The 13423-nt window shown below is 31.1% G+C and overlaps 1 protein-coding gene across 1 annotated transcript; it reads right to left on the bottom strand.

Moving 5' to 3' along the window:
* Nucleotides 1-2050: 2050 nt before the first annotated feature.
* On the bottom strand, nt 2051-10966 carry LOC108474107 (putative 3,4-dihydroxy-2-butanone kinase). Its single transcript, XM_017776015.2, has 20 exons — nt 10680-10966; nt 9949-10022; nt 9803-9866; nt 9056-9168; nt 8902-8949; nt 8496-8567; nt 8290-8379; nt 8009-8182; nt 7730-7813; nt 6634-6689; nt 5847-5977; nt 5678-5770; nt 5353-5417; nt 4414-4557; nt 4279-4322; nt 3410-3493; nt 3252-3325; nt 3071-3183; nt 2896-2991; nt 2051-2440 (listed from the first exon to the last, which is right to left on the bottom strand). Exons 1-20 carry the CDS (start codon nt 10717-10719, stop codon nt 2309-2311), a joined length of 1791 nt encoding a protein of 596 aa, XP_017631504.1. The 5' UTR covers nt 10720-10966; the 3' UTR covers nt 2051-2308.
* Between the last annotated feature and the right edge of the window lie 2457 nt (nt 10967-13423).

Below are 13423 nucleotides of genomic sequence, written 5' to 3'. Positions count from 1 at the left end.
AGAATAAATGATAAATTTATAGTTTAAAAATATTTATTTTATTTGAAGGTTGATGATATTTTTATTCTCATTGTTTTCATTATAAAAGGCTTACTATAATTACCACAGTAAATAAACCCAATTTTATTTTAAAATTAATTAGCCTTTCATATTTTAATAGAAATCAAAGGATAAAATTTATGGTTAAACTGCGTAAAAGTTCTTAAATTTTTTAGAAAAATAATTACGTTTTTTTTACTCAATTGGGTACTTGAACTTTCAAAATACATTAAAAAGTCTTCAAACTTTTCAAAAAACAATTAAGCCTTTTTTTTTAACTTAACTGGATACTTAAACTATCAAAATGCATAAAAAAACTCATTGACCGTTAACTTTAACAATTGACCGTTAAAGTTAACTGCTCTTAATTTTTTTCAATGAAAGTCATCTCATGTCACAACCACGACGTGACATGTGGTAAAAATTATAAAAATAAATCAATAAAAGTTATAAAATTTTAAATTTTAATAAAAATTATAAAAAATTATAAATTTTATAAAAATCATAAAATATAAAATTGTAAAATTTATAAAATCATAATAAATTATAAAAAAAAAGTAAAGACTTCATAAAAATATAAAAATATTATACCAAAAGAAGCATTTTATAATTTTTCTATAAATTTTATTAATTTTTATTTTTTATCATTTTCACTACATGTCACATTGTGTTACAGCACGTGATGGCTTTAACTAAAAAAGAAATGAGGGTTGTTAACTTTAACGGTCAACAGTTAAAAGTTAATGGTTCAATGACCTTAATACATTTTATAAATTTTTAATGATTTTTATAAAATTTTACAATTTTTTTATATTTTATAATTTTATAATTTTTCCTAATTTTTAATAAAATTTAAATATTTTATTTTATTAATATTTAATAATTTTTACAAATTTTATTGATTTTTATTTTTTATAATTTTTTTGCCACAGTCACACCGTGATTGTGATACGGGGTAGCTTTAACTGAAAACAATTAAGAGCAGTTAACTTTAACACATTTGATGCATTTTGACAGTTCAAGTACCCAATTGAGTGCAAAAAAAAAAGAGGGCATAATTTTATTTTTTTAAAATCGAGGGCATTTTTAATGCATTTTAAAAGTACTCAATTGAGTGAAAAAATAATAATAATGGTTGAATTGCTTTTTTTGAAAAAGTTTTGAAGACTTTTTACACTCTTAAGCTAAAATTTATTTGTAGAGGGTGAGCAATCAATCAAATCGAGTGAAAATTTTTTGAGTTAATTGAGTTGACTAGTCTCATTTTATCATCCTAACTCGATTTGAAATTTTTTTGTATCAAGTTAAGTTAAATGAAATTCAAGTCAAGTAAAATCGAATCGAGTAAAATTCAAGTCAATTAAAATCGAATCGAGTAAAATTAGAAAAATTAAACATGTCAACTTAAAATTTTGTTACAATATAACTAATTCCATGTTAAACATATATTTAAAAAATAACATATTTCAATATGATAAGCTTGAATCATTAAACTAATTATTTAAGTCCCCAAATTATTTTTTAGATTTTTAATTTTTATATATTCTTTAGATTTTTTAAAAATTATTTTTAAAATATAATTTCTTTTATAAATATTTAAAATTTTAAAATTATTTTGATTTTTTTATTTTTGTTAAGAAAAATCAATTTGCTCATTTTAAAATTGACAAAAACCAAGAGTATTTATACCAATATGCTATTTGAATTATTCAATTTAAATTTTTAAAATTCAACTCGACTAGAAATTAAAACTCAAATTACTTATTCGGGTTAACTAAAAATATCAAATAAGTTAATTCAGTTAACTCAAAATTGAACTTTTACGAGTAAATTTTGCTGACGAATACACAAAAAGTATAAAATCTTAATTGAAAATAAGCAAAATAGACATTTTAATATTTTAACGATTGAGAATAAATATTATAACTCAATAGCAATGAAAATTTTATAAATTTTAATAGGTAAAATCTGATTTAAAAGAGAGAAGAAAATATAAAATACAAACTCGATATTAATGATCCGTGACAAATTTGAATTTAACTCTATTTAGAAACAGGGTTTACATTTGGGACAAGTTATAAAATTCAATGATGTGTATATGTATGGGATGAAAATGGCTCTCTCAGCTTCATGCACCCCCAAAAAACAAAAGGAAAAAGTAAAAGAAAATGCATAAGCGGAAAGCCAACTAGTCAAACAAAAATCATCCGGCAAAGCACAAAAAGAAGGTATATCAGTGTTGATTGTTGAAACATGGAAGCAAGGGTGTTCATGAGGAGGCTTTTTCATATTTAGCCTTCACAGCCAAAGCAGCTGCCCTGTACCAGGCAGCTGCCGCCATAGCACCAGGATCTGGAACTGTTGCAAGTATTGATGCAGACACATAGCTTGACCGCCCCGCCTGCAACATCCCAACACCACACTACCACATAAATTTTTACATGTACATATACATTCAAGCACCAAGTATTTATCTTAACTGCAGCTTAGGGACTAATTCAAACATTGATATTGATGTTGCAAATCAAGGGTTGTGGTTTATGTTAGAAAGAGTGCAGAGACTAAATCTGGACTTAATTTAGTAGCAGTAATCCTGACCCTTAGTCAATGAAGCGAAAGTATATATCTTGAAAAGATGCAACAAAAGCATCAGGATCCCATTTGTCCAGCGTCAAGTAATATATGTTTAGTGTTTATTAGCAGCTATCTGAAAAAGCTTCCTACTTCAGTAATCCCTCTGAGATATAGCACTTTAATGAAATTTTATAGCCAATGACAGCCAACCAAAGGAAACAACAGCTAAATGCAATCAAAATCCTAAACACCAAACAAGGTGAAGGCAAGATTATAAATAACCTGAGCCTGCATGTCTTTAGTTGATTCAGCTCCTGCCAATGCAGCTTCAGATGAAAGAACAAAAGCAGTAGAAGAATCATCACCGGCAGTTAATCTCTGCTTGCAAACAAAATATTAGTATGAAATCTTGGACTGCATCAACAAAAAGAGAAAAAGGGCAGTAGATCTATATAACCTCCTTAAGAACTGATAATGCAGGAATAAGGGCATCCAGCAATGTACGATAACCAGCACTAGCCCCACCATATTTACTTACTGCATCAATGGCAGCTTCAAATGCTTCAGCCCCTGAAATAAAGCGTCAGTGAGACAAGGTGTCTAAATAAAAATGTCTCAGATGAAGGGCATCATCTCACATTGCTTTGCTGTGACAGTAGAATCTGAGTTAGCTTTCAACCGTGCATATGCTGCCTTAGAAAATATATTATATCTGCTCAAAGAGAATATCAAGAGTTTTATATTTCTAGTTATATCTGTAAGTATAAATCAAGCAGAGAACAGACAAATAAATTACAGGACTCCACTTGTTCCTCCCATAGCTCTTCTAACAGAAGATCCAATTTCATTCACTGTTTCTGCAGCATCATTCAGAGGATAACTGGGACAGGTGAAAATGATTCATCAGGTAAGATCCAATGATATAACGAAAATATTTGATTGTAATGATAATCACTTAGATAAATAAAAATAAATAAAAAAAAACATTCTTACACATTAAAAATTTTAAAAGCTACGTATCTAAAGCTGACAGCCACCAATCAATACATTACACTTGCAAATCAACTACTGCAGAAATGATAATGGAGGAAAAACTAGTTACACCGGAGATAACAAACAAAGAAATCATGTTACATGCTCCAATCTCCAGCAACCCATTTGACTACAACTTTATACATTAAAAAATCTCCTACCAGAAATATCCTCTGCAGAGTAATAGGCATTCAAGTCTTTGAAGCATCTCAACCAACTGCATCTATGGGATTGGTCTTGCAACGCAACGACAATAATAGAAGTGTATAATAAAGTGAAATCAAGTGGCTGTATGACCAAGAAAAAGATCTATACACAGGCCATGACAAGCTCCACATTGGAAGAGGAGTCTTAAAATAAATATTACACTCAATACTACTGGAAAGCACTATAAATAAGATAAATATACCTCTTCCTACATGTCTAAAGATAATGACTCATCAAAACCTCTGTACTGCATCAGAAAGCTATAGATATCCAGCAAACATAAACCTAATTACTATGGAGGCAGACAGCTTGCATAAGTACATATATTGGCAATCTGGCCTAGAATTGCCACAGTTACTTTGCTAGAAGAATTTCCCTTGATTTAGTCAAAAGAAAACATAAAAAAAAATTGGAGAAAGCGCATACTATTTTTTCATATCATCAAGGATTGCTGTTGCACCGCTGTACATCTGCAAAAGCAGGTGAATCACATACATCAAGCACTAAATTATGAACCAAAAGGCAAAATGATAACCAAGACAGCTCAAGTGCACAACTTACTGTTGACCCACAATCACCATCACCAACTTTGCTATCCCAGTCATTCAAACTGTCCCTCATACCCATTACTGCATTTACTGCTGCCTCAATAGCCGCTTCAAGAATGCGGCCCTGTTCACTAAGCTGCAGTGGCCGACTTAATGACTGCCAGGAACAAACATGAATTTAGTAAGATAGCAGTCAAACACAACAAGAAACCGTTTTTTCCCCATACCGAACAGGATGTGAATAATGTCATGTCCTCAAAAAAATATAAAGGCATCAAGAGTCTATTTAACGATATTAACAACCTCCACCCACTACCCACATGTAATGCATTGAGGTATCAAAAGGAATATAATCACAGGATCCAGTTCCAACTTGAATTTCATCTAATCAATGTATATTTCTGTTATTTTCCTTTCTTATGTTTCTAATTTTATTTTGGTTTTCCTTCTATGGACAACAAAACATCTGACTGTTATTTGTGAAATTATTTTACTTTTCAAGTAGAAAAAAAAGAAGAAGAAGAAAAAACAAGCCTAATACTAGTAGCTTCTTAGTGTAATCCATATTTCTTTTTGTTATTCTGGGACGAGGACAAGCAGTCACCTTTGGCCAATTTGTATTCAACAACAAGACATACAAAGTAAACAAACTTTTTATTTTTGGTACACAATGAGTGCTTATTATAATGTCATTACGTAGTCTTTTGTTGGTAGTCATAATCTATCTAGCAAGTATAATATCGTGCAATTGGTTAGCTGTTGTCAATATCTATCAATGGTAACATCAAAGAATGAAGATTTAGTGATAGCAGCTAAAAAACCTAATATCTAGGTTCTAGATGAAAGAGATGTTAGTTTTACTTTAAATGAAAACTTTAATTAGTTTACTTTCCTATAACAAATGACCTGTCCTTTCCTACTCTTCTATAGAGTAATTGATAACTGAACTTACCTCCTCACTCTTTGTTGAACGAGATGGTGGCAATGGAACAGGAATCTTAGCAGGTGGACGATTACCTACAACAAAACAGGGAGCTTGGGTTCAATGAACCCAAAATAACCTTTGAACTTCATTTAAATTTTCAATATAAAATTGTTAACTGTTATATATAGAGGTTGAGAGTATATTCTTCAGTTAACAATGCAATTTAGATCATCAATATGTGATGCAATATAAAATGTTTAATTCCACAAATTTCTTCCTAATGCATTTTATAGACAAGTGAAAATGAGGAAACATTTACAAGAAGTATCAATATTCTAACACAATGACAGACCAGCAGAACCAACAGGCCAATGTGGAGCCTTAGTGGGAGCATCCAGGCGTTGCAACAGAGTTTGATCTGCCTTCATTATAGATATTGAAAATCCTGAAAGAAACATTGTACAGATAATGAACAATACTTGCAAGTAGCAACAAAGAGAACTTTTATATCAACAACTAACCAGCCATATCAAGAGAGGTCATAAATGACCCTGTATACACTCTTTCAACAGCAAGTCCAAATTCCAGCTGTAACTTAGGGACAGTTTTTCCAGCTGCAATCATCAGTTCCATCACAGGAGTGGCACCCAAGCTACAAGTCAATAGATCTTTATCATAGTGATGACAACAAAAGTATAAAGATGTTGAATAGACTAGGACAAATAAGAAACACAGAACATAAATGCAAAGGGATGTATGAATATGGCAAACAGAGCTCAATTAGGAAGATAGTATAATCATTCATCAAGCTTAAGCGTAAAATTTATTGATGAGCCCTTTGTTTAAGTTCTTATCAAGTTTGAATCAAATAAATGAACCTAAATTGACCTCTCAAATGAAACGAAGTTCATTTTCCTAAAAACTGGTTTATTTTCAAAAAAAAATTCATAAAAATAGGTTAATTTTAAGGTTAGAAAATTTCCCCAAGCAACACTAGATGGCTAAAGCCATACTCGTCAATCACTGTATTGTTATTTCTAGCTTAAGGCCACTCTCGTCAATCCTCATCCTTTTTCTCTACCTCTTCTTACTCTCATTATTTTGTATCAACACCAAGTAATATGGTTATTTGCTATGAAAGTCTCGTCTATTTCCTAGCTAAAAAGGTAGAAATGTGAAATATAAGCACCAGGCCATTGCAAACCCTGCAACCAAACTGATCAGAAAACACCCTCTGGCCCCCAAAAGGAAAGTAGAGGAAAAAATCAACAGCAGAAAAGAAATCAATATACATACATACATACATACCCATTAATCATGAGTACCACTCTATTGCCTCGTGTAATTGGAACATAGTTAGTTTCCTGAAAGATTACATAAGTAAAATTTAAAGTAACAAGATGATAAAGTTCTGAGATAAATAATACATTGTAAAGGAAGGAAAAGAGGTACTGTTGCTAGGTTGATACAATGAGTAAAGCAGAAAAGGCTGATCCACGGCAGGTTATTGTGTTAATGGAAGATCAAGCATTTAATGGCAATATATTGATCTGTTATGCTATTTTATCAATCTAAAAGGCCCCTTTTTTAGTCAACAACAATAGAAAAGGCAAAAAGATCATGTGCCACAGAAAACAATCTTGATTAATAAGTATTAATAGCAACAGCCTTGAATCTTCAAAAGATGCATGGTTCTCTTCAAAATATATTAGATATGGTCCAATGGCCCACATAAGCAGCACATTTCAACATTTGAACCTAATGTAATCCCCAAATGCAATAACTTTTGAAGTATAAGTATTGCTGCTATGGTGAAGAGAACTAGAGAGAAATCTCAATTTTTTTTCTTTCTTTTTAGTTTCTAATTGTATTTTTTTATTAGTATACACATAACAATTTACATCATTCAGTTAGGAATAAATTGTCTTGAATGGTTCTTTAGCAGTCTTCTATGGTGTCTATGGTGATCTAAGCCATATTTACCACATCAGCATGATTGAACGGCCAGCCTTGGTTCACTAGTAATTGGACGTAAAGAGCCAAAATCAAAAGGGGAAGGCTCAATTACACAAAATAGAACTAAAAGAAATATCATTTCAGTTGAAAATAAAACTTAAATAGTTGCTACTGATACTAGGCACATTATGTTTGTACCTCCAAACTAGAAGCAGAACTAAAATAAAATAAAAATATAAAAGACAGACAACAAGATGATAGTATCGCACTGAAATACTTGAGAAAAATTCAAGGATACTTTCCTCACAAAAGAAAATAGTACACATTATCAGATACCATAACCATTGGTGGAACGAGATGCATGTAGCATGAATTATGTTTTCCTTGAAGGCAATTGAAGACGGCAGGGGGTTAAAAAGGATAGGCTGGCTCCACAATAAGAACATACCGATGATAATATTTGCTTAAGAACATGAGAAACCACCACGTCCACAGGCTGGAGGTCTGCCACAGCAGCACCAGGTTCCCCATGCTGAAAGACAACAATTGTTAGCTCAAGATAAGTATTGAAGTAGAAATCAAATCAGGTAAAAAAGAGAAGTACAGTGCCAGACAAGAGTCAAAGGTTAAGAGTATAGAACTAATGTCTAAAAGTGATCAAACAAAAAAGTAAAAAGAGAACTAATTCCATATGGTTTTGCAGAAACACAGGTATAAAGTAACTCACAATTCCCAGACCAAGTTCCATCTTTCCAGGGCCCAAGCGATCAGAAGTAACCTGACCAGGCAACGTGCAAACAGATAATGCTACGCCCATAGTTCCCACCATCTGAGATGCACGTTTTGCCTCAGCAGCAACATCAGCAAGAGAAAGGCCAGCTGCAGCTGCAGCCCCAGCAATCTGCATTCCACAAAGGAGAAGAGGATCAATTGCAAAATTTTAGTGAAAATATGATTTGTAAGGGGGAAAAAGCTACTTTGCTAGAGAGAGAGACAGAGAGAAAGAACCTTATTAACAAAAATAGTTCCTGCCAAGCCTCTTCGTCCAGCAATGCCTAGAAGCGGAGGTAATGCACAATCATCTCCAACAATTACCGTCTGCAAAGAGAAGGAATTGTATGCATATATTGATTTTATTCTCCCTCATAAAATTTTGGACATTCAAAGAAATGAAAGTGTTCTTTCAAGAGATTATGTCTAGGATGAAAACATACTTCTATTTTATAACCTTCGGACCTTGCTTGCTCAGCAGCCAACCCAAAATTCAAACGATCACCAGTATAATTCTGTCCAATCCAAGTTATACCATGAATTAGAGCAAAGAAATATTAGCCATAGTATGCTCGTTGCTTCATGATTAAACATGCTTCTAACCTTTACATTAACGAGTTTGTTAAGGGTATTTCATTTTACTTACCTCTTTCAATCACCACCATCTCCACCCCGGTTCACCTCCTTATTTAATTGAGGCAGGGTTGGTGGGGTTGGAGATAATTAAACAGAGATATCTTCTAAAGCATTGAAAAGTTTAAAGCACACATCATGATAGCATTAAATCCCCCAATACAACAACTGATGTCATATAAACCTGTAACTTGATTAATTAGGAAAGAGAAATACCATTACTATCAGAAGGCATCCCATAGGACCAGTAACAGCTCGAATGCCCTGATGAATTAATTTCAGGCACAAACATGAAGATGTCAATGATAATTAGCAGGATGATACATTTCCTTCTAAACCACCAAAAAGAGGTGGGAAACAGAAAGCATACTGCTAAAATTGAATCAACAGAAGGAGAAGCAAAAACATCTCCACAAATGGAAGCCGTCAGCATCCCTTCTCCCACAAATCCAGCATGTGCTGGTTCATGCCCACTTCCACCTCCTATGTCACAAATTATATTAAACAAAATTAGCAATGTACTATTTTTCACAATTTTATTAGCCAAAGTAGATTCCAAGAGACCCAATATCACTTGGAATGACCATCATTTCCTAAGGCAGAAAAACCCAGTATACCTTTTCACATTCCTTTTCTTTACTTATTTTCTTTTTAAATACAACCTTGTAGAAAAGTAAACAAGATGTAACATGGAATATCCATATACATAAACAAAACCCATACAGGTAAAGCATATGTGGCTACATGGAAAGAAAATAAATTTCAATGAGAAGTGTAGAGACGAGGAAAAAAAGAATCATTCATGCTCTCAAAGTTTATGCCCAATGATGCATTGCAAGTAATCCATAATTGGTTCTGGACAGTCAGAATAATGAGCATACATGCTAAGGGAAACTACAAGTTTGATCCCAAAATTACCTAACAAAGGGCAAACTAAACTAGTTGATTGCAAAAACCAGTAGAAACAAAAAAGCCAAAAGGTGACTGCAGCTTTAAATGCTGTCTAGAAATCACCATAGCTTAAAAAGTATTAAAGGTAACAAAGTATAGAATTTAAATTTCAATTTGAACAAACTAAGACAGATATCAGATGTTAGCAGCTTTGTAGGGATCGAACCTGATATGATTGCAACCTTGTCATATGTTGCACCAGAAGCATCAGCACGAATTACAACTTTCACCTGGAAACAAACAAGTAATCGGTTTGTGTTTATAAAGTCTAATTCACTGACTAAACATAAGCAAAGCGGAAAACAAAATCACCTCCGGGAAACCATCCAAGTATTGGAGTCCGGGATATGTTTCCACAAGACCCTCAATAAATTCAGTCACCACATCTGCCACCACCATAACAAAAGAAATTCAAAAATGGTTTTCTTCACAAAGCAGAAATCTAGAATCGGCAAATCGTTGGTGGAAAGAGCATAGTAAAGTAATGCAAATGAGAAACAAAGAGTAAATATAGCTTGATATAGCCTAACACAGTGTGATTGACGCAGAAAATCTAGGAAAAGAAACAGTAGGAATCTTTTCTAAACCCTTGTTTGTTTTCCCTATTTCAGCAAATAGCCTTGTTTCATTATCAGCTTTCATTTACTCAAGACCAAATGAAGGAAACTACAGAAACATAAAACAACTAATCAAATAATAAGCAAAAAAAAAAACACTATTATTCAAGTAATATACAAAAATTACATGCATCATCCATTTTGTAAACGATAAGCAAAGGGCAAAGCACAAAAACAATAAAAAAAAATCCAAAATTTCCCAATACGAACACAAGGAAACATGAAATTAGGAAATGCGAGCAAATACTATCGTGAACTTCAAAAAGAAAAAAAAAAAGAAGATGAAGAGATAGAGAAAGGAAGAGAAGTGTGTAACAGAAAAGAACAGAAAATTAAGTTTGCAGGTTTATGGTTGGAAAAGAAAATTGAGAGGGGATATTAGAGTAATAGAAGGAGGAAATGGTGAAGGAAAGAAAAAAAGCAAACCGTCGGGATTGTTGATGAGTTTCTTCCCTTGAAAAGCCATAAACTTTGTTTTGTTTGAGGGAATTCAAATATGGGATGCGATGGGAGAGAGAGAGCGTTTAATTTTGTTGGACTTTTTTTTTGGTGGGGAGTCTATTGAGAATTGCAGAGCACACCCCATTTTGCTCAAGCCTGGGCAGTTGTTACTTCTCCGGACAAGAAATTGCGCCTCCAATTACCAAAATGTCCTCCCACCTTTTTCTTTTCTCTACATTTGTTGGCTTCTTTTTTTTCAGCCCACCAGCCTATTTACACCCATCTTTCTTTTCTTTTGAATTTTTTAATATTTGCACCAAAGTTAATTCATTTAAGATTTATTTCAACAACACAAACTAATTGAACAAATGTGTAGTAATTTGTAATTATAAGGAATTTTAATTCCTTAACACATATTTAGTCGAGAGGGTATAATTATATCGTAATTTTATATGTTATATTTGATTGTATAAATTACATAATTTATATTTTTAAAAATATTAAGTATGATAAAAATAGTTTCTAAACAAGTAACAAAAATTAAAATCAAATCATTATATATATTATTAGTTTTAAAAAATAGTTGATAACAGGATTACTAATAAAAATAGTGAAAAATAAACATCATACGAAATTTTTTCTAATTGTTGCAATGTATACTTGTTGAGTTATTCTCTTTTAATATTTAACATATACTTCTTATCATCTATTGGTCACCGATTAAGTTCATTATCATCTGAATTTGAATTTGCATCATTAAGATTATTAAGATTTTATTCTTTCATGTACTTTACAAAGTATAGATCGTCTTAATTTCCTCTATGGTTGAAATTATGAAATATGCAACATGCTAGTACGATCCAACCTTTTCTTTTTTACTTATGCTATACTAAGGTGATGTTGTTAAGTTGAAAAATATTTTTAGAACAATAAATAAGTTATGATAAAAAAAACTCTAACATTTTTATGAATAAGTATATTATTTTTATAATATATAGTTTGAACAGGCCATAACTTTTATATAAATAAATATATTATAACTCTTTATAACATTTTTATAATAAACTTTTAGCCATAAATTTAGAATTCTTTTAGGATTTAAATAATATAAATGTTAATAATTTTGTAAAATGAACAAATTATTTTTATATATAATTTTTAGATTTATAATTTAAATTTTATTTTACCATAATTATCACAAACACTCATACACAATTATACTTATACTATAATATTTATAACTTGTATAAAAAAATTTAAATTAAATTTGTTTGTAATTAACTGAGTAATTAGTCCAATTCCACTCCCTTGAAAAATTAAAAAGTGTAATTGAAGTGTTCTACTTACACCCTATTTAGTGAGACCATCAATTACAATGGTTATTCAAACATATCACCATTATATAATTATAAACAATTACACCCAAATCCAATATTAGAGATTTTTCAAACACTATATTAGAGTTTTTTTTGAAAGGTAAATTAATTCATTCAATGACGATAAGGAAATCAGCACCAGATGGTCCAAAGTGGCAAGCAAATATCAACAAAAAAATCGAGTATTCATCAAATTAGAGAGAACGCCAATAAAATCATCCCAAAATCATTTGTAAAATTACTATTGCATACATAAGTAAAACTAAAAAACGTGTTACAAGAATAAATAAAAACTTCTAAAACTGAAGACTTGTTAAACAATGGAAAAATAAAACAAAAACCATATAAAACTTAAGATAACACGGGTCTAAATCGAAACATGAAATCATTTATTATTCTAAAATATTCTCAAAACAAAAATAGATTAAGAAGTTGACGGAAAGTCACCGACTTTCCAAGAAAAACTATTGGTGGCAGATGGAGTTTTAGCGAACGACAGACACTTTCATCTGTCCATTACAACTTGTAAAGACAATAAAGATACCCACAAAATAGATCCGCAAATTGAAAAAAAAAAAAAGAAGATATGTGTAGTGAATGAAAAGAATAAAGAAAGAAAGGGTTGATGAGAGAGGAAAAAGGCGGGTGGGTGATAATTAGCCCAAAAATTGGCACCACCGCTGAACAAAACCAACACTATCTTAAAAGTTAAAAACCCTTATTTTCATCATTTTCACTTTTACAAAGCATTTTTAATGAAAATAATAATTTTAAATTTTAAATTTCACATATTTTGATTTTCATTTTAAAAATTCAATTAAATATGTTTTGTTTAATGTTTTTCATTTTTGAAGAAAATAAAAAATGGAAATGGTTTATATTTCTTAAAATGAAAAGGAGTATAAAATATCTTTTGTTTCTGAAAAGTGAAAAGGATCAGTTTGTCTAATTTCACTTTTGATAAGGGTATTTGCACCATATACATATTGTAATTTGGATTTAATTATATGGGTAAAATCAATTTGTTTTGGTTAATTGGTGAAATCACTTGGTTTAAAATCATAAAACAGTACCATTTTAATTGAGCTTTGAAGTCAAATAATAAAATTGATTTATGTTGATCATAGACCAAAGCAAATATAGAAATGGTAGACCAATCTTTTATGTGATATGATAGAGTGAACATGTTACATTGAGTTACTATTATGGTACAACAGAACAAATATGGTAAGGCAGGCTAATTTTTGTATAATCTCATATCAAAATTTTTAGTTCATCATTGAATAACCTGTAATATGAGAATTAAGGTACAATAGAATATAACAAATGGTAAGCTCTTTAATATGAGGTGCA

The sequence above is a fragment of the Gossypium arboreum genome, chromosome 3 (assembly GCF_025698485.1).
Source record: "Gossypium arboreum isolate Shixiya-1 chromosome 3, ASM2569848v2, whole genome shotgun sequence".
NCBI classification, from domain to species: Eukaryota; Viridiplantae; Streptophyta; class Magnoliopsida; order Malvales; family Malvaceae; genus Gossypium; species Gossypium arboreum.
This window is presented reverse-complemented; position numbering and strand designations above follow the sequence as displayed.

Bases quoted from the DNA above. Each gene is read 5' to 3' on its own strand.
- LOC108474107 (XM_017776015.2), bottom strand. From the start codon at position 10,719: ATGGCTTTTCAAGGGAAGAAACTCATCAACAATCCCGACG. The intron at 3,494-4,278 runs GTATGCGCTTTC...CACCTGTCCCAG, and splicing joins CTTGATGATATGAAAAAATA to TTATCCTCTGAATGATGCTG. The intron at 2,992-3,070 runs GTTATATAGATC...GTTTGCAAGCAG, and splicing joins CATTATCAGTTCTTAAGGAG to AGATTAACTGCCGGTGATGA.